This window comes from Photinus pyralis, unplaced genomic scaffold, assembly GCF_008802855.1.
Source record: "Photinus pyralis isolate 1611_PpyrPB1 unplaced genomic scaffold, Ppyr1.3 Ppyr1.4_LG8, whole genome shotgun sequence".
Lineage (NCBI taxonomy): Eukaryota > Metazoa > Arthropoda > Insecta > Coleoptera > Lampyridae > Photinus > Photinus pyralis.
In genome coordinates this window covers 26,483,263-26,510,767 of record NW_022170819.1, presented here as the reverse complement: position 1 = coordinate 26,510,767, position 27,505 = coordinate 26,483,263, and the positions used below count along the sequence as shown (strand labels likewise).

General features: G+C 36.9%; 1 protein-coding gene across 1 annotated transcript; it reads left to right on the top strand.

Moving 5' to 3' along the window:
• The first annotated feature begins 21,222 nt into the window (after positions 1-21,222).
• LOC116178707 (peptidoglycan-recognition protein SB1-like) lies at positions 21,223-22,067 on the top strand. The gene is made up of 4 exons (XM_031498285.1): positions 21,223-21,373; positions 21,418-21,635; positions 21,681-21,792; positions 21,837-22,067. The coding sequence occupies exons 1-4, from the start codon at positions 21,313-21,315 to the stop codon at positions 22,019-22,021; spliced, it is 576 nt and encodes a 191-aa protein (XP_031354145.1). The 5' UTR covers positions 21,223-21,312; the 3' UTR covers positions 22,022-22,067.
• The last annotated feature ends 5,438 nt before the right edge of the window (positions 22,068-27,505 follow it).

Genomic DNA, 27,505 nt, shown 5'->3' with positions numbered 1-27,505 from the left:
GCTCTGCTTTTAAATGACAAAATCTCTCCTGAAGGGCGTCTAATTTTATGAAACCAAAATAACAAGCTTGAAACAAATAAAAATCTGGCTGTCACATTAATTAATTTGAATATTGTTGCTTTGGGTTCCGTATTTTTAACTTCGTTCGTGTGCGATGTATTCAACAGAAGAAGAAGTTGATATTGTCAACTGATATAGTGTCGGAAACAGTTTAAGGAGCGTAAAAGATTTATTTTACCTGAAACCGTCAAGAAAATCTATATTTCAGGGCTATTTTGACATTAGAAAGTTGATCTTTACCTGACTAGTAGTGTAATATTTTTGCCTGACTCCCATTACAGTCCTAGTACATGCAAAATAACAATTAGATCGTTCATTGTATAAGTTATTCAATCAACGATTAGATAATTATATAATGCAGACCATGTGGATATTTTTAAATATTAATATACCTACACAAATGATAACTGTTTTTTAATTACTAGCAATTAATGGAATATGTGTGGAGGTAATTATTCTTTTAATTTTGCGCCAGTCAGTAAAAGGTTTATACGCCTTTTAGTACCTCTTTCTTGACTTTGTAGGGAGCGAATATTGCACTACGGCGGCCGCAGCTTCGGCTACATTGCGGAGGTACTCTTCTTCACTGATACTTGCTTTTGTACCTAGTTACTACAATAAAGATTGTATAGTTGAAAAGTACAAAGCATAAACTGCAAACTGCATTAAAAATGACACTGATTGTTTTAATTATTTTGAAATCTCTATGGAAACAATTAAATAAAGTGATTTTAGCATGCGTGATTATGTATCAAAATTTCACACATATGAATAATTTAACACAACAGCAATATTCAAACAGTTAGATGTTTATTTGTATAAAAAGTTATTTCAGGTGCAAAAAATTAGGCGTCCATCAGAAGCGATTTTGTCTATTAGAAGTAGACATAGGGAAAAATAAGTGGGAATATTGGAGACGAAGTATGGTGCTCTGGTTATCGTGCTTCCAGTGCGGTGGAGTAGTGAATTTGAACCGTAGAAGTATTTAAATTGTTTTTACAGCCCCCGAAAGTTTCCTTGCTACAGAACATGAAGATGAATTAATATTTTGCGATTTCAGCGCCGTCAATTAATTATTAATCATTTTAGTTTGCAATAGTAAATGAAAAGAAGGCTATAAACGAATTCCAAATGGAAGTATTTACATGTCAGCAGTCTTTCAGCGTGCATGTGTGTAGATGAGTACAACAGTTGCTGTGCTGGGAAAATTCCAATTAGGGCTAGGTGTTAATTGGATTAATGAGTATTGCACGCGCCTAACTAATGACTGACTGACTGACTTCGTCCAGGCGCAAGATTTTCAATTATTATTTCACTAATTGTTATTTAATTTCTGAAGCTCACCAATTGTGCGAGAGCTACCCCACTTCGTCGCGGGGGTTATGAAATGTCCAAGGTACCAAGGTGCCTCTGGATTCAAAGTTTAAATTATTCGAGTCACGTAAACACTTGTTTAAGGCCTTACATGTATTTCTCCACGTCTGAGGAGAGGACAATTATGTCGTCCAGGTGCGCGAGTACGTTAACTTGGGTAAAATCGGCGCGGAAGCAGTATTAGCCTCTGAAAGGTAGCGGACGCATTTTTAAGGCCAAAGGGCATACACTTGAAACGGTGCAGTTGTGTCACAAACGTAGTCTTGTGCAACAGTGTCAAATAAAATAGACACATTACTAAGTTACAAGTTCAGTGGGTCCTAATCCTAAATCTTCCAATTTGTTCTGAACTAACCGATTTTCCAAATTAGCATAAGAGCAAAGTTGGTACACGCAAAAAGTTTACATTGTGTGGATTGAATTAAGCCAACTCAAATTAGATTTTGATCTCAAACAGTAATACTGTCATAACTCTTTACTTTTCAAACTTATCTTACATTTCCATTCCTTACTTAATCCGATTTGTATGGGGAGAGAGTATAATAATATGACGTGGAGATTGCCACCGTAGATAATCCATTTTGCCGAGAAACAACTGTGAAATTAATCAAAGTTACTCATTATCAGCCACTTTCGCGGCGCGACGAAATTTCAACCGAAAATGGATTATGAATAATGCGCGCCTCTCATTTTCATAAAGAATGCAAACATCGTAATTTAATTACGTGAAAAATTCCCCACGATTCGACTAGATACGCAAATTAAGGTAGGAAAAACGCAATCGTGAATTATTTAAAAGCCCGAATTACGAAGTTTGCCTAATTAAATTAAGTGTTGCTTTTCGGAGGGCCGATAACTTTGTTGTAATTGGTGGTAGTCCTGGAGATCCTGCGCGAGTGCATCAGGCTGCACGACGGAATTAATTCATGCCCTGATGGACGGAGATATCTCACCTATAATTCAGGGACCCAACAAATAATTTACTTCAGAAGGCCGATACATTGCGTAATCCGAACATTGGAGAATGTAGTGAAGACCTTTGACTTTCTGATACCATAAATCACGCCATAGTAACCCCTAACTTTAATGTATGGATGCGGGGACGCCACCACCACCGCTGTTTCGATCGAAATGTATAGCGGTTTCACGATTTTTCCTTCGGAAGCCGAAATTAATAAATAAATTAATTTGGAATTAAGCAATTCCCATGAATTTTTTACATCAAAGGAAATTAAATGCTCGCGGTTGCTATTAATAATAGAACGGCACAAATCAGATCCAATAGTTGCAAAAATTCCATTTGCGGTGACGTTAATTACCGAAATGGGAGGCGTCCAAATTTTAGGTCGTTTAACCTGCGATTTTCAGTTCAGTACTTGCGTTCCTAATTTATAGTTCTAATTTAAGGACTGTTGCTATGGCGGTGACTTTCGAACTGTAGCAATTAACGAAACAAATTGGAAAATGTCTGAATGGCTTTCAAACAAATGCGCCTTTTTTTATTTTCGCGAAAAGAGGCTTATATAAGGGAGGCAATTTGCGAATTTGATTCGCTTCTGTCACAGCATAAAAGCGACATCATTATATCTACAAACCAAATGTTAATAAAGCTTTTGGAGGTCGTAACTGAAACCCCGAAAATTAGTTTAGTAATAAAGACATGGAAATTTTAATGACCTTTTTAAGTTTAATTGTAGATAAAACTAGAAGAAATTAGATTAGAGCGCTTAGTTCACAAAATATTCAAACTTGACACCGGATTTATGGCTCAGTGGTTATAAATCCGGAGGTCGGGTGTTCGAACCTGGGTTGAGGTGAATTTTTCATCTGTGGCGGAGATGGAAATTACCTTAGACCAGTTCCGAGCATTCTACCGGCTACTCCGAATTAGGTTTTCCTGCAGTTTTCCTAATTCGTAAGGTAAATACAGGAGTAGTATAGACCAATTTAAGACCTTCTGCAGAGGCACCTCTAAATAGCATTATGCGGGTCACTCTGTAATTGGGCGCATGCCTGTTGAGGGCCCAAAACAAGAGAGGGATAATAAAATAAAATAAAATAAAATAAAATAAAATAAAATAAAATAAAATAAAATAAAATAAAATAAAATAAAATAAGACAAGATGGATACTCATACCTAAGTTCTAGTGTTTGAGACACTTTGGACTGAACTTAGAAACCTAAAATGTTCAAACAGTATCCACCACGTACGCGGGGATGCCCTAACGGATACTTGCCATACTTATTTACGTATGAGTATAGAGAACATGTTATAATTCAAGTACGACACCACCGATTTCAGGAACTAATAGTTTTGCGAATGACTCAAAAACCTAAAGTTTCGAGAAATTATATACACTTTGAACTTTAAAGGATTCAGTTAGACGTCTCAGACACGATCCAAAGTTTTGAAGAGTCCAGATTTTAACTTACGCTCCAACGGTGACAATTTAAAATTCATTTTAGACCCTTATAGAAAACTACAAAAATCGAATGGTCTTAGAAAAATACCTTGTAGTACTTCAATTTTTAACGCTCAAGATAAACTATTGAACGAATTGAACAGAACCTACATTCTCGAGAGGTAATCAAAGTGCAGATGCTTATACGTAATTGTTCGTAAATAAGCGTGACTGGAAGCAAGATTGCGTCCATTAGCTGAGATCATCACGATGAAGAAAAATTTCCGAAGCTTGATGGAAGCTACCGGCTTTAATGACCACCCGGTACTTGGACGAACCCAAGCGCGCGTCTTTACGAGAAAGTGTAGTCCCGGACCCATGTGTTTCTTTATTAGGAGTGAGAAATAGAGGTGAAAGTAACGTTATAATTCGTCGTGCTGTTTATTTCATTATCGCAGACCTGTTGTAATTGACCCGAAATTCCATGTAACAATGAACTAAAGAATTTGGAAATTCTAATCCGGCCAATTAAGTGAGTATAATTAATTGTGTTGTAGCAAACTTCGTCTGATTAGATTGTGTCTGGCCTCAAATGAAGCGCGCTTAATTAACTTGAATTTCAAGATTAGTCCCAGGTGTTTAGGACGCCGGGACGCCTGCAAATTAAATACCAAAGTTGTAATTTTTAGAGGTTCTCACCCAGTACGCAGCCGCCCGGAATTTACGACGTTCCCTTTCCGTATTTTTGGAAATTTATATAAGGTAACTGCACGATTCAGGGTGTTATTTTGGGTTAAGTTTTTGCATTTAAACGTACCGTTTAATTTCGAGGTAAGCGTAATTTTTTTCCAATTCATGGCATTCTTTTAGAATTCAAGGAACTCTTATAGAATTTATGAACTTATTTTGGAATTTATGGAATTCAGTTAGAATAAATCCTTATTGCAAGCTTTAGTTGTGGTTGTAATCTTTTCCCCTCACTTCTTTTTAACAGCTTTATATTGACAACATTAATATTAACTTGAAATTTTAACTGGAATTCTTTTTGGAAGATACTGGAATTCAAAGGAATCTTTGAAGGTCTATAGAATTTTTTGCAATCCAATGGAATTAATTTGCAGTTTTGAAAGACTTTTGGAATTTTGATGGATTTTCTTTGGAATTATGGAAGTCTTTTACACTTTTGGAATTGCGGATTTTTGCCCAGTTTTACCCTTCGTGTTTATGTCAAAATTCTTAAAGTACACACTTGTGATCACGTTGTCCTGTCCTTTCATTATGAAAAAAATAAGTACAACTACAAATCGCGCTCACGTCTTTCACGTCTTACGGAAAGGTGGGCTTAATGAACCATTTACTTTTGCGAAATAAGACGGCCATTTAGTACACAGAAAGGAGCACCTCAAGCGTAATCGCAAGACATAAGTACAAGACGTGTAATAAAAAAAACGACCCAACCCTTAACTTCTGCTAGAAATTGTTAGCGGCAAATTAACATTCGTAAAAAAAAGCAATTTCGACTGGCGAGGGGCAAAAAACGCTTGTAATAATATACGTTTATGTTTGAGTTAATAATTTTTGTTCACTCTTTTTACATATAAACACGAGGGCGTGGGCGATAGTACCGAGGAGAAGCGAAATAATTAAATGCCAATGATAAAAATGTAAATAAACTAACGTAATTAACCGCAGTAGTAAACAATAACGCTTAAACAGGCTTGACATTTATTTTAATTCGCGTTTACATAGATATCCTTGCAACTTATATTATGTCGCCATGTTCGTCCGTTTATCAGATCGAATTTCTCTGACTTACAAGCGATAAACTAACAGGCGTTGTCACTCGTATTGAATTTTCTGGTCCGTTTTCCTTATGGTTTTATGAATATTTGCGGGCCATTCAGTTCTCGAATTTAAATGAATTGTTACCACGAAATCGTTGGGGTCCAAGGTGCAAAACGCTGTTTGCGTATATATTATTTACAGCGTTTAAACGATTAAAAACGAGATTTTCAATCAAAACATCTATACTCTGTTCAAGTAGGTGACAATGGAATGGTGTTTTTATGCTTAATAAAATTAAAAATCCCTATCGGAATCAGCTGTGAAGTACAGGAGTGTCTAATTTGACTATTTGAGGTTAAACATACAATGTTGTCAGTGCTTTTGCCACTAGACCTAATATGTTTGTATATCGGCGTCATGGATACGTACCTATCAGTCAATTGTGATTTATAAAATTATAGTCCAGTACCTATGCGGAGCAGTCAGAAGGGCCGATTCCTGCAAAAGGTGGTGTAAACGATTTCATTTTAAATGGTCCATTTGGGTTCAAATAACATGTATTTGAAGAGTGCACACCAATTTTTTCCCGGTGCAACTTTTGGCATCCAAAAAACCTCAAAATGTACGGACTTTTTGCAGTTTTTCGCTTAAAACTCGAAAACAGTCCGTATTTTATGAATAACACTTCTTTAGTAAATTAAAGAAAACGCAATCCTGCGTCGATCAAAAGATGAACAAACAAAATCGGTCCTAAAGAAAAATGTTTACCAGCGATCAAAGAAATCCTGTAAGCTCCCCGTCAAATCCTGGAAATCCACGGAAATCCCTGAAATCGGATAAAATTCCTTATAAATCCTCAGAAATCCTTTCGAATCATCTTAAATTCTTCCCCATACTTGCTTTTGACACTCCATTCCAATACCTTACTACCTACCGTCGCTTTTTCATATAGAAAACCTACGCTTCGTCACGCACCTTCTCACAGGTATTATAAATTAATAACAATATTGGCAATATTGAGTAAGACAATGAGAAGCTAAAGTTTATTTTTGAACGAGACAAAGAAAGCTAATTCAGTGACAAAATGCAATTGGAAGGTGGACAAGGAAAGTCAGATTTTGACTTTTTCCATGTGCGAATGAAAATTAATTTAGAACACAAAGTTCACATGTCATATTTTATCAGTAACGACTTCATTCGATACGGCAAAACAATTATTGAAAGGTAAAAGTGACCGCATGTGCAGATAAGCGCATCGGGTGATTAATCTCTACCTGCTCACGTTACCGCCCCTCTTTCAAAAATATAACTTATGACCAAATCATTCGATCGTGTTAACGCGAAGTGCAGTGCATCTTGTGCGGGATGGTCTCCAAAAATTCCAAATGGTTCGAAGGAGAGTGACTAGTACGGAAAGCAAGAAAGCCAAGGGTGAATTTTGACAAGACAGATTAGGTACCGCGTAAAATGCAGTAAGTAATTTTGATTTTTACATTATTTAAACATTGGGCATACAATGCAAAATGATTTTGGAGTTGGACAATAGGTGAAGTGTGACTAAATATTGTGTATGGAAATTTACCTCCACACATGTAATAACTACCGTTAGTTTCAACCAAGCATTTTCCAAATCAAAAATGTATACACGACAATTACAATCATCTTATCTATCCGAGTCTAAAATTGGAAACACATGTGCGATCCATTGCGTCGGCATTTTAAACAGGTGTTTAGAGGTCTGTTGATAATTTCATTCTTAACAAAAACCGCACTTGCCTTTTTATTAGCTTTGATAATAATAATTGTCGCAGAGTTTTGAATTAATTTGAAACGAGTCAACCAAATACCTTCGCAAAATGAAATGTCTTGAAATCGAAACGCACGCAACTCAAGATTATTATGTGTCACCTCATGCCTAAAAGCTGTACGAAAAGGGTGACTAGCAATTTCATTCTTTCTCTCTGTATTCATGTTAAATCCGGGTCCTTATTAGAGCCATTTAATTGATCCAAAAATTCATTCAATATATCAACGTATTCACAAACTTCTTTAGAGTTGACGAATCGAAAAGTGGATTTCCATTTTTCGCATATTCAGACCAGATAATTTTGTCTTGTGTTTAATGGTATTATTGTCTCAGCAACCATGACGAATAGAACGATTGAACTTGCGGCTATACCCAGGTTTCGGGCATGCCTTTCTGATCTGTAAAATTCCTACCCAAGGAGGTGCTTTTTTGATCCCCAAATGACGCCCCTAGGGACGTTGTAAAGCACATTAGAAATGCTGTAGAAAATTCATTAGCCCATTGCGTAAAGACGTGGTTTGAGTAAGTGTAACATCTAAAACAACGGTTTTAGAGATGTTTTAAATTTCGGGTGCTATTTATCCAACCAAGCTCATTAAATTTGATATGAAAATTAACTAAAAATACTGTAGTTGAAGTGTGTTAGTGAATTTCGGAAATGAAATCATTATGTTGGTAACGCAACCACAAACGATGTCATTTGGGAATAGAAGTTTTGATGTGTTTTTTAAAGACAAGTACTTACAATTTAGAAATAACTTGAAATAATGTAGAAGGTCGAAAGTGTCCAAAATCATTAGTAACTTGAACGGTTAACTCAGTTTTTTAGAAAAGTTGGAAGAAATGGGTGTTTATTGATCGCTTTTAACAATTTACTATTGGACCGATTTTTTTTGTTCATCCTTTGATCGACGCAGAGTTTTGTTTTCTTTTTTTTTACAAGATAATTGTTTGGGCCCATAAAGTTGAACCGTTTCCAAGATCTCACGATTTCTGTAAAAAATCACCTCTTTTTCAAGGGGATGAAAAATCTATTTTTTTTTCATCGTACAGAGGTGCGCAGAGTAGCAAAATGTTCGTAACGACTTACATTTTAATAATCAAAAATAAAAAATATTATTCCAATAGAAAAATTTTAAGAAAAGCGGCAAAAACGGGGAGAACAGTTTTAAGATACACCGTTTTTGACAGTAGGTAAATAGGCTTTTTTGCGAATAAATTAACGTGTTGGATCCGCGCTAGTAAAAAGTTTTGGAAATCTGTTTTCTCTCTCCTCTTTAATGTTGCTAAAATATTTTCTTTTGTTTCCCAGTGCCCAACTGCCTTAATTAAAACATCTTTATTATTACTTTTTTCTGCGCATTTTTACTGCAATAAAAGCAATTCGAAGTAAAATCGAATTCTTTTGCTTCCTGAACAATATGTTTTTGTTCACTTTTTCTCTTCCTGCCTGTTTTACAGCTGATGGGATTAAGCTTGGCCTGTTGATCGTTAATTTACAGGAATTATGAATAAAATCCTCATAAAGTTTATTCCTGCAGGTTTGACATCTCAAATCATTTGCTTTTGGCCGGTAAAACCAACGTTCTCATTGCAGATTTTGCAAGTTTATCAACAGGCCCAACGCAATTGCATCAGCTATAAAACAAGCAGGAAGAAGAGTCAGTGAACAAAAATAAATTGTTCAAGAATCAGGAAGCAAGATACATAATTCGATTTTATTTCGAATTGCTTTTATTGCGGTAAAAATGCAGAAAAAAGAAATAATAAAGATGATTTAACTAAAACAGTTGAGCATAAAATAACAAAAGAGAATATTTAGGCAAACATTACCTAAAGAGAAGGAAGAAGACAGATTTCGAAAAAATCTTTATTAACATCCAACATGTTGATTTATCATGTCAAAAACCGTGTATATCTTAAAATTGTTTTTCCGGTTTTTGGCGATTTTCTCGAATTTTTGCTATAGGAATAATATTTTTTTATTTTTGTATATTAAAACATAAGCCTTCCCGAAAATTTTGCTACCCCGCGCACCTCTGTACGATGAAAAAAAATTGATTTTTCATCCCCTTGAAAAGAGGTGGTTTTTTTCAGAAATCGTGAGATCTTGGAAACGGTTCAACTTTATGGGCCCAAACAATTATCTTCTGTTTTATCATAAAACAGGCTACGTTACCTCCAAATTTCAAACCCCTACGACATTTTTTCGTAAAAATAAGAATAAAAAACGAAAAAAAAACAGTTTTTCCGGTTTTTCTAGGAAAATTGGAGGTTATGTGAAAATAGTGCAGATACAAAAGTTGCTCATTTTTTAGTCTCTATAACTTTTACATTTAACATTTTCGTCTAAAATCAATAGTTTTACCACAATTTGCAAAATACCACTTTCCACCCCTTTCAACCCCCGTGATTTCACCCGCGGAAAAATTCAGTTGTTTTAATTATTTTTTCCCAAATTCTATTCATTTCACCTGCCTGAAAAACCCGGTTTCGCCCGGTAACTAATTTTTTTTTGAAAATAATCATTTTGGAGCTATCCTGGACTAATATGGACAGTTTTCGGGTTTTAATTGAAAAACTGAAAAAAGTCCAAGCATTTTGAGGTTTTTTGGCTGCCAAAAGTTGTGCCGGGAAAAAATTGGTGTGGACTTTTCAAATCCATGTCATTTGGACCCAAATGGACCATTATTTTAAGATAATAAAACCTTTACACCACCCTTTTCAGGCCAAAATTATGTGCATACTGAACTATTACTTAAGCAAATATTCCAAAAATCATAAACTTAGATGCGAAAATGCAAACTTTAAAAGCCTACAGGCATCACAAAGCAGACCTAAAGAAAGCGGAAATCTTAGCCTGGCTTAGTGACATTTGGGATACATTGAACTTAACTTTTGGTCTAATTTAAATTAAAAGTAATCCGTCTATAATTAAATCAGAAGGGAAGCGCTTTACTGTTTTGCATTCGGGGTCTCGTTTTGGATTTTTGGAAGGGTGTAATCTATTAAAAACTGCAAATAATAACGATAGGGATTATCACAAAACCATGAACGGGGAGATTTTTCGTAATTGGGTGGTTAATCAATTACTTCCTGCTCTGAACAAAATTAAGGTAAATGTGTGGTGATCTTGGACAATGCACCGCTTCATTCGGTGCAGTTGGAAAAATTACCCTCACGTAATTGGAAAAAGGATCAAATGCAGGATTGGTTGATTAAACACAATGTCAAAATTGAGGGCAAAATTTCCAAAATTTATCTTTGGAGTTTAATTGAACCTTTTGGGAAAGACAATAACAAACGTTACGTGACTGACGAATTTTTGAAAGAGAATGGTCACGGAGTTCTTAGATTGCCTCCGTACCATGACCAGTACAATCCTATTGAAATGGCATGGGCATTCTGTAAAACTTACTACAACAAGCGTATAAATTGTCAGTTTTCATCCAAGGATAAGGTTAAAAAGCTCTTTCAAATTGTACTTCTGACATGTGGCAAAATTTTTGTAATCATTGCGAAAAACTAATTTCGGAAGACTGGGTGAAATATATGGGAAATATTTTGTTTGAAAACATTCCATCCTTTCATTATTTCATTGGAGGAATCTGAGTCAGAATCAGGTATTGATAATGATTCAGATACTTCCAATGAAACAATGGTCGTGGAATAGAGAGTTTTTGGCATCAACATTTTTGTTTATGACATGGAAAATGAATGGGAACACCAAACTCTTCAAAGTTCCAGAATTTAAGGAAAGATTCAAAGATTTCATCCAGAAAGAACTAGAGGTCACCACATGACAAGCAGGGACATGGAAAGGAATCACAATCCTCACCACGAACTCAGCAGGGGAAACACCAATTAACACCCAGAAGAAGAAATACGAGAGCAAGACGCTCTAAGACTAAAAGGTTCCCCAAAGAATAGTCAGCTACCCGCCGGAAATAAGATTAACAGAAATGTACTAATCATCAAACAGCACAGCCGGAAAACAAAAGATCCAAGGAAGAATATTCCAATGGCATCGTGGGAGCAAGAACTACACTCAAGCGCAGTTAGGTATCAATGCGGTCGTTGAGGGCATCTCGGGTATAATGGTACTGATTTATCGAGCAGTGATTATCTTCTGAGAATCTACACCACACATCTCCCGAAACTAAAGCTGCTCGAAGTTTAGACCAGCATATCGGCATTTAAATGTGGAAGTGTTTAGTTCATAAAGACCACCACCAGCAACCTGCTATTACTAAGCATGTAATTGTAAATAAGTTCATATATAACAGCCTTTTGAAATTAATAATGTTCATTAGAGCCATTTGCCTACTCAATAAAGTATGAAACGTATTGAGCAAGTTGTTTCTCATGAAATTCATACGTATTAACCCATAACAAAATTACCACAAAAATCCAAAACTAAATCTGGCAACTAGGTTTTGCACATTGACAGGAAATTATCATTTTGTATAAAATGGACATAACCTAATGAGTGACAGAACATATACACAGTGAATTTCATCACCCTAACATGGCCTACTACTGGGACAATAACTATTGAACGGAGTATAGTGTTATACGGGCTGCTAATTAAACGGCAACCGGTAAAAAGGTTAAAGATAATTAATTCGTGCTTTTGTTGGCTGTCAAAGCCCTAAGTTATAAGGATAATTTTGAACATATCCATGAACATTGGTTAATTATTCCAGTAAATAAACCAAATTACAACTAATAAATTCCGAGAAGCCTGAAGCACGTTTTTTTCCGAATTCAAATTTCTCAAGCATCTTTCAAGATTCATTTTCAATGGGTAACCAAATTTTTACATGGCGATACAAAAGGTCCGATTGTGTTGTACAAGGCGTTCCATCATCAAATTTCCGATATACAACTGTAACTTTCAAACCTCGATAAACGATGCTCAACCTCTTCAATTTCGAAGCTTGAAGCATAAAGCTAACACGCAATTGAAATGGAATCTGACAAGGAAACGGCGAAGGAAAAGCATGAGTAACAAGAAGGAAAAGTGTGAAAACGATTGGTCGAAAGATTAACAATTGTATGAGGTTTTAATTTCCCACATGCACACCGTTCATTTCCTTTTTTACGCGAAGTAGAATTCTCGTCTGAATGTAAATATAAAGGGAGAAGATCCGATAGGTGTGCCGGTTTCAATTAATTTTTTCAATATTAAATTTTCTCGGAAAGTACAAAACAAAATCTTGCATTTAGCATTCGAGCGCGGTGTAATAAAACTGATACAATGAATTTTAAATGGAAGAAAATAAATTTCAACACGTACCTACCACATACAAACAACTACCTATATGTTAAATTCACGTGTCGGGAATTTTAAAACGTTTAAAAATGCATGTTGTAACGCGGATGTAGTGAACGGATTATGTAATTAGAAGCTTAAACCGGAAAATGGAAATGTGTACGTTTCGCCGAGCCCTTCGCGCGGTGCGAGAAAAAAGAATTTTCTGCTCATAAATCGAAGTTTAATGAACTCGTAACTTACCATTTGTCTTATTTCAATGCGGAGTTTTTGATTAATCGCGTTTTTGCGCAGGGAAAAAAGTCGCGGAAAGACATGCAATTTAATTTCGCCGCCGCCGCCGCAGATGTAATTTTAAACTTTGAACGTATAAAACAGATCAAGTGTAAATAGGAATGATTATACACGAGATACGTATCAAATGAACCGTAAAAATGCATTGATTTGCATTCGTATAAAAGGGGGATTTCGCTAGTCGCAGCTTTCAAAAATGTTTGAAATAAAACGTCTGGGTTCTCCGCGTCTGGAGCTTTTAAAATATATTATGTAACGGCTGCTTTCCATATTTATATGTTTCGTCGCCCGAGATTCGCCATTAATTAATTCATCTGCCATTGCTTGGGAGATTTATGTAAGCGTATAGACGAAACGGATAAATTAAGGGTGATTAGTAAATGTGTTGCAGCGAAACGGACCGCAAGCCATACGGAATTTAATACTGCACTAATGAACATAATCTATCCTTTCTCCTCGCCCAATTCCCAAGTTCGTGTCAAAAACTTCCTCTTCCTTGGGGGTGAGTTGATTTTCGGTTTCTCCACTGACGTTCACCTGCGGCAAGCAACTTTTAAATGTAATGCGGTAAATTCGCTTGGAAAACTCGTCACCGCCACTTTCCCATAAATATCTAATAGAAGGAAGAAACAAAGAAAGTAAAGGGCAAGTTCCTCTTCTTAAGGCAGGAGTTTTCCGGAACGTGAACTTTCTCGTTTGAGCGGGTGTTGCGACATACACAGATTTTAATTTGGTCGAAAGTTTTTGTGGGCGAATTTTCGAAGATGCGGTTATTACACGATTGAAGCGTAGTCTTTCCCTCAGTCATATAGTATTATTGAAATACGTTTCAGATGCGAATATAACTAGATGGTTCGAATATTCCATGGGGGGAGTCTTCTCGGGCGAATATGTTTGAGGTGCATCGTCTAGGGGCGAAAATATCTAGAGCGAATGTTACGATAGAGATCATACGAAGGATGAGCTGTAAATATTCTTAACAATAGGCGTTACTGGATTTGAATTTTGCACCTACCAACATTTCTTCTGCTTTTGCAACAAGCCAATGAATGGGCCCTTCTCAACCAAAGTAATTTTAGTTACAAAGACAGCGATTTTTATAAGCAAACGGCAAGTGATGGTTCGAATATTCCATGGGGCGAGTCTTCTCGGGTGAATATGTTTAAGGTGCATCGTCTAGGGGCGAAAATATCTAGAGCGAATGTTACGATAGAGATCATACGAAGGATGAGCTGTAAATATTCTTAACAATAGGCGTTACTGGATTTGGAATTTTGCACCTACCAACTATAAGCAAACGTCAAGTGACATTTCCATGGCAATCATGGAATTACGAATACACAGCCCACTTAATTAGACAAGTGTTTTAAATGTTTGAATTATATTGCAGGTATAATAAAAAAAAATACGTGTATATTTGGTCTTTAAAGCACTTGCAACGAGGGCACTCCACTACGCGTCGTGCCATTAACCTCGTTGCGCAAGCTTCAGAAACTTGATTGTACAATTGTCTCTGAATATTCTATTTACTCATTTTTATGCACAAAAACCAGGGGAGGCGAAAGGGAATTTTAATTGGGATAGGCTTTCTATTCAGTGGGCGAGAGTGTCTTCCTTAGGGGGTGAATTTTTCCTGGCCAATATAACGTTGAAAGGGGTAAAGATAGAAGAGGGACGAGATTGAAAGCACGGAGGAACGGCTAAAAGAACTCCTAGAAGTAGCTGCTAACGTAAAAGAGGTGAGGGAAAGTTAAAGGAAAGTGGGATATACATGACGATTGACGAGTTGACGTGTGAATAATGAAGGGCACAGAAAGAAATGAGAAAGGTAGCGGTAGGAGAAAGAGGAAAGGGTAAACAAGTAATATGGGGCTATCGGAAATTGATGGTAAACGATTAAGAATAAAGATGAGGTAACTAATCAAAAGGGCTAGTGAGAACAGGGCGGGAGAGGATGGAAACGGAAAGTCAGTAAAAAGAGAAGGCAGGAGGAGGAAACAGAAATTAACAACAAATAAAAATGAAAACGAAATCTTCCTAATTCTTAGCGTTTGTAAGAGAATATGATGTGGGGATGGTGGAATAATAAGTAATAATAACAATAAAAATAACAATGTTTATTTCCAAGGAACATAATATAGAACAAAAAGAAAAAAAAGTAAATACACATTAGAAAAAGGACCACATTCAGAGCGATATACACTGCTCTTCCATGTTAATAACGGATAGAAGAAAAGAACTAGGAGAAACTAAAGAACCGAATATCGAGTGAATGCATATGGAAGAACCAATTTTCGAAGAGGGAAAAACGTAAAGGGAAGAACAAAAGGAAGCATATTAACAGATGTAAAAAAGAGATCAGGGAAGCAAATGAAAGAAGATACAGACGAGGGGAAGTGGCGGAGAAGTGATATAAACATAAAATATGGCAGATGAAAGGGAGGAGGAGGGGCTAATATTGGAAGGTGATTTAAATGCCCAGGGAATATAGGAAAATGCGTAGAGATGCGAAGAGACAGTTGGGAGATAAAGAATGCAACAATAAGGGAGAATTGTTACTGCATTATCAGAAAAGAGAGAATGGAGAATTATAAACGAGATTAGGAGGAAGATAGAGAAACCAATACACATATACATGGGGTAATTGATTACACAGGAATAAATGAAAAATATTGGAAGAAATATATGAATTTAAGGCAGGAACAAGAATCGAATCGCATCACCAACCGTTATAAACACAAAGGGAGGGTAAAAAGATCAAGAAATGGAAACATAAGAGGAAGAAGGAAGATACAGTTATTAACAAGAGACACTAATGAAGGAGACCAAAAGAACAAGGAGATGAAATAGAAGAGAATATAAGGAAAAAATTATCAAAGTCCTCGTGTGAGTATCCGAAGGGACTTCAGCGCATTTTTGTGTGGCAGATCAGTGTTTTATTAGCCAGTATTGACTCCACCATCAGTAAAATCTTGTCAGGGGCTACCATATTCCCTTTGTCGGTACCCTCTTCCGACGTATTTCGCATTTTGGTGGATTTCGCTAAAAATCCGGTACAAAATAGTAGTCAATTGTTGGGTACTTCTCATAGTTCGAGCTTTTATTGGCGACACGAGAAACAGAAACCGCGATTCGAGCTTTAAGAAACTTTTGGGCGCCCAAAGTCGACCACTCCTCGAAGCGCACGGTGCAAAGGGTGGTTAATTTCGCCCCTAGGAAAAAAAACAAAGGAGTTGTGCGCGTTGACAAGATCTTTCCGACGACACCTATTTGAAAACCATCGGAGAAAAGCTGTAGAAGGTTAGGTCCAGGTTAGTATAACACGCTCAGGGATGGCGCCCAGATGTCGCCGACCCCAAGGAAACGGAGAGATAAAGAAGGAAGTGAGAGAACAAAAAAAGTGCAAAAGAAAATATAAGAAATAAAGATACAGAAAAAGATAGAACGTGAAGAACAAACAAGTGAAATAAAAAGAGAGAAGGACATTTGGAAGATGATAAACAGACAAAAAGGAAAAAAAAACAAGTGGAAAGAAATACAAATAGGAGAAGGATGCAGCAGTCTATTAAGGTACTATAAGGAAAGCAGGAGGTAGAGAGGAGATGTTATAGGAAGTAGGAAGGGAGGAGGTGAAAGGAGACGTGATAACAAGAGAACACATTGGGCAGCGCCAGCGGTTAACGAGACCGAAAAAAGGGAAAGAGACAGGAAGGGAAAAAATAAAGCTTGGGTTTTCGTTACAGATCGCCCTCAAGAAGTTATAAATGAAATGTGATTCAGAAAAGGTAGGGTGTACCGTGTGTCCCAGGTTGAATGCACCATAGGCAAACGTAATTAATGTAATTTTTCGCGAAGGTTTTATTTCTATTTTTATATTATTTCAAGGATTTCTCACGCCATTGAATCCATTGATTCAAAAAATTTGGCAATAAAATTTTACAAATAACCAGCCCTCTAATGGACTCACCCTGTGTACTTCATAATACTCAATACTAGAAAATGCGCAACCCTAAATAAATTCAACTCCAAATCTTTAATTTGGAGAAACCACCCTTAAATACGTTCCAACATCTAAAAAAATCTGCTCAAACTGATGTGTTCTAATTAACAATCTGTACAAAAAGTTTCAAAAATCTAAATAGTCTAGTGGGCTCTCGTCAGTTCGTGCGAGAAAGTTGTCCAAAAATTCTAATTAACTCACTCGCCCTTTCTTTTTTTACAGTAATATTTACATTATTCCAAAAGGATCATTGCTCGATGGTCAAAAAGTGAAATGGCAGGTTTAAAAAAAGCAAATGATTAAAAGAATTAATTAATTAATTAATACGTACTCAATTAATGAGGAAATTGGCAACCTTTTCGTTACAAAAAAGGATTAGGGTTTTTGAAAAGAGTTGAGGTGAATATAGTACAGTTTTTCAGCATTGGATTTTGATGAATTTAAAGTTTTAAATGTCTTTCAAATCTACCCTTAATTATTACCCGAAGGATTTCATCGGTAAACTCTTTTCCTGAATATGCAAGCCCTCTAGCAAACTCACCTTTGGGACATTCGTCATTTGAGTTGTCTCGAAAGGGCGTTTTAATCGCAACACTCTAGCTAGAGAAATGGCCTTCGAAAATTTACTCCAAACGAATGGGACTCGAAGAATGGAATGTCCGCTACTTGGGCTCACTCGCCCACGAACTATATGCTAGCAAAAATTGTCCGTACTCTCCAGGGAAGTTGTCCTCGCCCTTGAATGAGAATAAAATGTGCCAGTAGAAGGGGTCCACGTTACCTTATTGTTCTCGTGGTCAATCAAGTTCAATTAAATTGTTTAGCGGGTGATGTTTTCGGATATTTGAAATACGTTTCAGAACTTGTAAAAATTTTTGAGTTTAATTTCATAGCTTAAGAGAAATGAGCGAAACTTGTCTTGCCTTGCCAATTTTGCCAAGAAAATTACAGTGTTTGTTCTTTGTGCCAAATTCTAGGCATTTTTGGTTGGGAACAGTTCAAGACATCGCGAGAATGAAATTCATTTGCCAATTTTGTTTAAAAAAAATAGGGCGCCCATTGTCTCGGTGTTCAAAGTATGCCAAAGCCCAATTCCCTTGTTAGACTATTAACAGAATAGTCTTGAAAATCGTTTTACAATTTATAAAGGCAGAAATAAGTCGCGATTCCCTTTTATTGTTCATTTTTTCATGTCGTTATGGCAATTGGTGCTTTACAGTCCCAGATTTATGATTCACTGGTCGGAATTATTACGAATATTACGCTAACAAGTCACCTTAGGTTAGAAGAAAAGTAGATTTTTGTGCAGCAACCCCCTGCTCAGGAAAGAATCGTGTAGTTTCCGCGAGGTTGAAAATTAACGAAATTTGAAAGGGCGTCGTAAATATACGGGTCGCTAATTGGACGAGTGCTCGAATTGTCGAGGGAGGAATTGCAGTGTAATTTGAAAGTTTATGAGTGCGCCTCGCGAAAGAGTTGCAGTAGTAAATTCGCCTCCCACCTTTGGGGGGTGTTACGCGATGATCATTAACATTATGCCGGAGCGGAATCACTTCGTAAGCGCCCCACGGAGACGATTACAACGCTTGCAAGATGTATACGTTCCATGCTCGTCTCATATTAAACCTTTTCACCTACAAATAACTAGAAGTCACCAGGGCCGTTTTGCAAATTCCTTCCTGACATTATCTGGTTCCAGTTTCGTGTCGGTATAGTCGTGCGGTTATAAAATCATTAACAGGAAGCTCCACCGTCATCGCCATTGTGTAACTAAGATTCCATTGTAGATACTTCCTCGATGTAAAAGATTAAGATAAACGTTGCCCCAGAGATTATAAACTTCTGGCAGCTAATTAACAAAAATGCCTTGTTCGCAATCGACCTTTGTTGATCGCGCGATTAATCTCATTAAACGATTACATGCGATTACACTTTCACATTGAAAAGCGCACTCGTTAAAAAAAAGAAAAATGCACCCACTCCACTTCAATGAAACTGAATGAAAGCGATTTACTTAGAATTACTTCATTAGATTAGTTTGACCTTTCGGCTTTTGTGCATTTATAAGCTCCTGATGGCTGTTTGCGCTCATTTCGAAAGTAGGAAAGGCGCTAACGTAAATTGTTGACTTTGCTATCGACGGATGAAAAACGAGCCGTAAAGAAAATAAGTCGGATTGTTTGACTGAACGGAACGGTGATGAGTGCAATTTTGGTTAGTATTAGTTATGTTATATTAGTTATTATGTACTTAAAATTGGAAGCCCATAACATTCAAGTTTAAGACACCGAAATAGAAAAAGAAATATGATTGCGTAAAGATAGGAGAACGCGGATTTACTATCATCGTTTTATCTTCAAAGACTTTAAACATGAAAATGAATTATTTCCAGTGTTTATAAAAATTTACAAACACCATAGTTTAGTCACGGCACTTTTCTGCCTTATCTGCAACAGATACCAACACCAACAAACAAACAAGAGAGATAGTGAATGTTAACGTCCGACACTAATCAGGTAAATCCCTCGATGAATCCTATACTATAACCGTAATTAATACTCAATAAGAACCAATAAATAATTTTACACTAGCAAAAGCACAATTTTGACTCGACCACGGATCGTCCGTACAAATCAGTGTATAAAAGCATGAACGCGACGTTAACGCAAGAAAAACTACTTTAACTTAAATTTCTATACAACAGCAATATAATTTAATGTAATGTAAATAAGATAGCATGAACAAATTCTTAGGAGTGATACAAATACAGTAATTAAGAATGCAAAAATTAATTTACAAAGCAACAGTATCTAATATCTTTGCATATCAAAGTTAATCTGAAGGATACAATGTAATCATACTAACACGAATGAAACTTCGGAGTAACAAAGGTAATCATGGTAATCTATACCAAATCACAAGCTCCAAAAGGTTTGGTAAATACTTGCACTTAGACAGGAACAATTAGGTACATTTCCAAGTGTAAATTTTCGAAGTAGGTAATGTAATGTCTCACGTGACGTCGCCAATTTCAATTTCGCTAAAATGACGGGATCCAGGTAAAATTGCGATGTCATCCATGTTCTGCGTAGGAAATACCCAGGTAGAGAATAAGGAAAAATAATTCAGAAGAGAATTGGGTAAACTTTTAATTGAACAATCAGGGTCCGTTAACTTGGCCCCCCCCCCCACTGAGAGATTTCATAGTCGTATTATTTTGAAATGAATGCGCTCGTTATGCGCTCATATGCGCCACCGATAATAACTCTTGCGCCATTATCGTTTTTTAGAAATCCGAAAAAACATTGGGGGGGGGGGGGCAAATGAACGTACCCTCCACTTTTTAAAAATTTTTTTGGCTTAACAGTAGATAATAGCGCTAGCTTTAATTCAAGTGGCGCAATTGAGCTCATAACCAGATGTATCAAGTGGCACAAATACCGGTAGCAAAATGCGTTATGGGGGATTCCGTTCACTTGGCACCCCCAAATATATTTAAGGATAACCAAAAAACAATAATGGCGCAAAGATATCTTTTTACGGCGCATTTCAGCGCATACCTGAGAGTACAATTTCGTATGAAAAGATGTTAAAAAAAAGTAACTTTTAAAAACGTTAAGTTGGCCCCCCCCACTTTTTGAAAATTTGTCACGGCTTAACCGTAATGGCGCTAGCTTTAATTCAAGTGGCGCAATTGAGCGCATAACCAAATGTATCAGGTGACCTAGTTACAAGCGACAAAATACGTACTGGGGGGGGGGGCTACGTTCACTTGGCCCCCCCCGTTCACTTGGCCCCCCCCAAATGTTTTTTCGGATTTCTAAAAACCGATAATGGCGCAAGAGTTATTATCGGTGGCGCATATGAGCGCATAACGAGCGCATTCATTTCAAAATAATACGACTATCAAATCTCTCAGTGGGGGGCCAAGTTAACGGACCCCCAAATTCCAACTCCAACATGGCACACTTCCTAAACCGGGTCGAGAAAAACATGACTTCGACAAAATTTGATATTTCATGGCCTCGTACATGGAAGTCTAGCAAAATTTCCAACCACGTTGGTACCACAGTAACATGTATGTTTTTCCCCCATTTGTATGGCAATGTTTGCTATTTTTGGAATACTGACATTTAATCACTACCTTTATCTGCAAAATTGAGTAAGCAAAATAAGGGAATTACCAAATTATTTCTTGTCATATCTATCCTATGATTAATTACGTTGATAATCTTTTTAGCACGCTTGTTTTGTGATATATATATACTCAATAACAATATTTCCCTGTTACCCTCAATATATTTAATAGAAAACCATGGATGTACGCGAAGTTGTTCTTGTATTCGTATGTGTGTTTTGTTTTGGAATTGTTACAGGTGAGTAACTCTCTACAATTACAATACAAATGTCAAGCCCATAGCAAATGCTCCTAAGATAATCGATCGAAGTGGATGGGGCGCGAAAAGTAGTTCTAAACCTCAGCAATCGTTAGCCCAGAATCCTGTCCCATATGTTATTATACATCACAGCGTTACTGAGCCCTGCAATGATGAAGCTAGCTGCAAGAGAATGGTAAAAGTGTTCCAAAATGACCACATGACTCGTAATCACTGGGATGACATAGGTTACAACTTTCTGGTAAGTCCTCCAATCATAATACTCTACCCCATCATACTCTTTCAGATTGGAGGAGACGGAAGTGTCTACGAAGGCCGAGGTTGGGGTAAGAGTGGAGCTCACACACGCAACTACAATAATAAAAGTATCGGAATATGCGTGATCGGCAATTATCAATGTACGGATTAGGTCTAGGCTTCAATACTACAGCTTCATTTTTAGCAACCTTGCCGAAAAAGGAAGCGTTGGACGCTCTTAAAGATCTTATAGCATGGGGTGTATCGCAAGGACAGATTAATGGCAATTACAAGTTACTGGGCCACAAGCAAGTTGCAGCATCGCAGTCTCCTGGGGCCGCTCTTTATAACGAAATTAAAACTTGGGAGCACTGGTCGGCTAGCCCGTAGGTCAAAGGCCACATGTGATGTATCTAATAAAGACTTTCAAAAATTACCACAAAATTTTATGGTGTGCCTCCTCCCACCTTGGAAATATTGAGATGATGCCAATGAATAAAAAAAATCTTTGATGTGATCGCTTCTTCTTTCGCCGGAATTGTTGCATACTGAGTCGATGTAAATTGGAGATACCTCGACAGGTGTTTCATTTGCTATGTGCTTAAACAGATCTTCGTGCTCCAAATATGCACGTACAGCAAATTTCCAATCGCTTTCGACTCTTCAACTCTTCAATTTGAAAAATTTGGTGTGACGACGCGGACATTTTGAAATCCAACAACGAATTATGTAAACATTTACTTACATATTTGTTCAGAGTACAATTGAATTTCATGGACCAATCACTTTTAACCTTCAAGCGATGCACGAATACCACGATAGTACGAATATAATGCCGAAAACCCGAATTTTCTAGGACATTCCGTTGCCGAGATCTCGATCGATTTAAAAAAGCGCTCGACCAACTGACCGTTAGTGAGAATCAAAAATCCGCTTAAAAAAAACTTTCAAAATGATTTTACTATGCATTTTGCACTTTACACTGATATTCCTTTTTATATCCCTGGATGATTTACCTTTGTTTGAATAATTTGTACTATCAAAGGCGATTATCCTGCTGCTTTGGAAAAGAAACATAAATGTATTCTATTCAGGATTTTAAGTTTTCCGATTGGAAATCAATACTTTGGGCTTACTTAACTGAGAGCGCACTTCAAAATTATATTATTATTTTTTTTACAGAAGTATAAGATTATATAACTGAAATAACGAACCATTTTGACATCTCCACGGCTAATAAAAATACGTCACATCCTTCCAATCAATTCGAAGATTAATAGGAGATTATATTAGGGGTCTCTCGTAACATAAGGAGGGAAAAAATGATACCGCTAAATACGCAGCACAAAACCACGAGAAGGAATTTTATTGATGTGTGCAGGTATAATGGAAAGGAGCGAAATAGTTCACGCAAACTTCGCTGAGAAAAGCTGTAGTTTGAGATACTATACCTCTAATGGGTGAAACTTCTCATTGAAGTAGTTCGCTGGTTTCTTGTACCTAATGTACGTAATACGTATTCATTCCGCAACTGAGTTTAAACAATCCCTCAAATTGTAATGCACTGCAATTGATCAGTTGGATTAACTGCTTTTTATCCAAGTTTATAATACATAAAATCGTTGAAAAGTCAGTTTTTTAAATAAGCATTTTACACAGGGTGTATTGTGCTATTTCTACGTTTACTGACTGTTAAATGTTTGTCATTTTTTTAATTAGTGATGATAGGTTGTTTTTGAAAAATTATTGTGTTTAATCACCCTTGAATTTGGTTACAACTCTTAGGGTGTATGTACGTAATAATAATATAATGGGTGGTTTGTGGTAATTCACTTTCAGGCTGAGTGGTCCGTAGACATCTACGGGTTGGCAACCACTGTATATACAGGATCCATTTTGCGCAAGCGAAAGACTACAGAAAGTGAAATTGATCAATATTATTGAGGTATTGAAAGATACTTTGCGTGCCCTCTAGTGGCGGAATAATGAACTAGGAAATGAATTCTACCAATAATCTAAACTATAACGAATTCACAGAAAATCGATGACGTAAAGAGTATCTGAAATGAATATTTAAGCGGCGAAAATATTGCACGAAAGCCGAAAGCAAAAAAAAACGAGGTATTATACCTAAACAACATAGACATTCTTTATTCGACGGTAAGCTCGTTAAAATATCACGAATTGTTATTCCGCAAAGAAGAATCTAGGATTCAAGAAACACAGTATACATTATACATACACAATGTCCAATTGGAGCCATATTGGGCGATATCTCCTATCAGGCCGATGTTACAAAAAAGTTAAAATACAAAATTGTTTGCTGATTTAATGTGCATAACGCAAAAATATTTTTGTATATACCGGGTGCTCCATACATTTGGTATCAGACACATGTATACAAAAACTGACACTTTAGAATCCTTCGAAAATAATGTTACAATATTCTACAGTATGTTTGGAATATTGTACACCCAACCAGAAACGATAATATGTCAAATGGAAAGTGCGTTCTTTTTACCACCCGCACGTTAATAAGGGAGGTAGTGCATTGGGATAAAAAGTGACTCACTTTTTTACGGAAATGCCGTAAATAAGTGTACAGATTAAAAATTTGCTCTGCCCAGTATCTGTGCTGGGCAGAGCAAATTTTTTATCTTAAATTGGTCACTAAGCAATAAGGTTTCCTATTTATATTTCGAATCGAGAACCTTGAGAATCAAAGAAACCGACGAAATCCAGAGAAGCTGAGTAATCTTGAGAACTTAAGCATTTTGATTTCGTATTACCGACTTTACCTGATACGTAATTCGGCATTCTTAGGTTTTTCAGATGTCGGTTAGGCCATGTTCGAAATATCTTAAAAGACAGTCAGAACTGACGCAAACATCAGTTAATATATGGTGTCCCAGTTGAAACTGACATATTTTTAACGTAATTATTGACTAAACGAAGAAATTTGCAGTTTGTGTGAGTTTAAAAAGGGTTTTTTCCACAATAAACATTTTTCCAGTTATAAAAGGCTAAGGAAAATTTTGTTAAACCGAATATGACTTAATTTATTTAAATAGTATATTTATTCCCAGTATATTTTTGGAATTTTTTTTAAATTCGAAGCTCACCAGCTGAACTGGAACACCCTGTCTTTCTTTAATTACCTACATAAAATGATTTGGAACATTACCTAACCCATATCTAGCAAACCTAAGATTGCCGAATTACACATCAGGCAATGTCCGTAATACGAAATAATCTCGAAGGTTACCTGGAGAGGTACGGCAATGCTGGAATTACCTAGGCAAACATAAGTTTAGCGACGTAATGGGCTTTGCCGCTAACGTATGCAATCTAAGAAATACACATGAAGTAGAATGCAGTGAAGTGATGAAATAACAGAGAATGCAAGTAGACAATTTTAGAAGTCTGATCTCGTACGCTTATACCTTCGATACGTTCAAACGAATTAAAACTTTTTTAATTAATTGCGTCCTTCCCAGACGTCTCAAAAATACGGGACCGGTGTCAAAATTCCAGTTTTTAAAGAACGCTTCTTTTGAGATAAATCCCAGCTCAATTGGGCGGTTCTGCAACTCATTTAAATGTTACTAATTAATTATGGTTAGTCAAATGACCGGAATGCAATCTCCAAATTCGGCAGTTTAATTAACACCCATTGTTAATTGAAATTCGAAGGTCAAACGGCGAGATCATCGATATCACATGGCATCTACGAAATCTTCACGACAACTCTTGAGATTAAATCAATTACCTTTAGCTCTTCAACTCGTAGAACCCAAACAAATACTCTCGGCATTACACTTTAAATAACGAAGCGCCCAACTTAACACGCTTCTAGATACCGAGTGTTCAGCAAAGCTGGTCGACTTCACAAATATACGGTCTGGTTGTAACTTCGGGTGTGAAAGGTCAATGCGGAAAATAAACAGTTCGACAGTTGAGTTGGTGACAGAAACTACCAACTTAAAAAAAATCGTTACTTGTTTTATTTTTGAACGTAATGCTAATAGTCGTATAGGGGACGTTATGGACCAGTTCAAGGTCGCAAGTCACTTTGTGGTGACCTTGGAAGGAGCTCAAGGTGAAGCTTAAAATCGTTGCATTTAGTGGTGCCGTAGAGAATTAACGCAAGGTGATGTTTAGAGATCGATCTCGCCGATCACTCCGCTGCTTGGTTCCTGGAGCTTTCGTTAATCCAAATGATCGTTGTCTAGGCTAGAGGTTAGTTCAAAGTCACATCATTAGTATGCAAACTTAGGGCCATTGAACTTTGTTGACTTTTAAAATAAAATGGGGTCATTGCTTTGACAATGAAATAAGGCACCGCAAAAATAGGGGCATTGACTTTTGATGATCTGAAAAATAATAAATTATAATGCCAGTGTCAAGGCCATTTGAGGGTGACTTTACAACAAAATAGCTTGACGAAAGCAAGTGATAGCCATATAAGCACAATGAAGATATCCTAACTCAAATTCATATAAAATTCCATAAGGTCACACAGACGGATGTTGATGCGACCTGAAAACATCTGTACTTAGAGAGTGCCACCCGTACATACAAAAAAAAGGCGCGGCCCAAGTTATCTCGCTGGCCTCCTGACGAGGACTTTCAACACTAAATAGAAGATGTGATAATCTTAGAAGCAACAGTTCATAGGCTGCTGAGCATTCAAAGTCCAAAGTTTGGTCGCCGTTCAAAGTTTAAAGTTTCCTCGCAGTTCAAAGTCCAAAGGTTGGCCGTCCAAACTCGTGTTTTAACCACATTACAGTGAAGATGTCATTCTGTCAGTAAAAGCCTCCGCTTTGACAATCAGAGGGAAGACCAAAGCTTCCCTATTTTCTACAGTTTCTATAGTTCTATAGTGTCGTAAGTACCTTGGCGTAATTTTTTACGCCTCCACAACATTAGGCAGTATTGGCTTTACTTTTTTTTTCGAAGAATGAGTGAATGAATCGCATGGTGCTAAAGTTATGCATGACATAATGACCCAGATGTACGATACTAACGGTTCATCTCATTTTGAAGTACATTTTCAGTCCAAACAATTTCGATGGGGTTGAAACTCGAACGACCCAAGATAGGAGGACCAGTTGAGTCAAGAGCTGAGGAAAGCATAGGAGGAAAGAAATTTGTCAGCAGCACTTGGACGTTTTGCCGAACGATGACAGTTATTTGTGGTGATTGTCACAGGCGACGAAACGTAAGTGTTATAGCCCTCCCACAAATAGGAATCAACGCATTTGGTCCATATTGGTTCCCAAAAAACGGCAAAAACCCTTCGTTCGTTTGGAAAATTTATGGCGACCAGACTAGTTTTATAGAAGCATGATTAACTGCTTCAGGTTTTTTAAGCAAAACGACAGAACTCATGGAAAACAAAAAGTGCGATGTTACACGAAAAATGCACAAGATTCGCTATGGTCATAATTATTGCAAACTGATGGCTTCACAGAATTATCCCATCCACCTTACAGCCCAATAGCGTCGTTTTTGTATGAAGTGAAACAGCTGGAAAAACCCTTTGTACGGTTTTCTTCACAGTTAGGTGGGAACGGGTCCGTTAACTTGGCCCCCCCCCCCACTGAGAGATTTCATAGTCGTATTATTTTGAAATGAATGCGCTCGTTATGCGCTCATATGCGCCACCGATAATAACTCTTGCGCCATTATCGTTTTTTAGAAATCCGAAAAAACATTTGGGGGGGCCAAGTGAACGTAGCCCCCCCCCCCCAGTACGTATTTTGTCCCTTGTAACTAGGTCACCTGATACATTTGGTTATGCGCTCAATTGCGCCACTTGAATTAAAACTAGCGCCATTACGGTTAAGCCGTGACAAATTTTCAAAAAGTGGG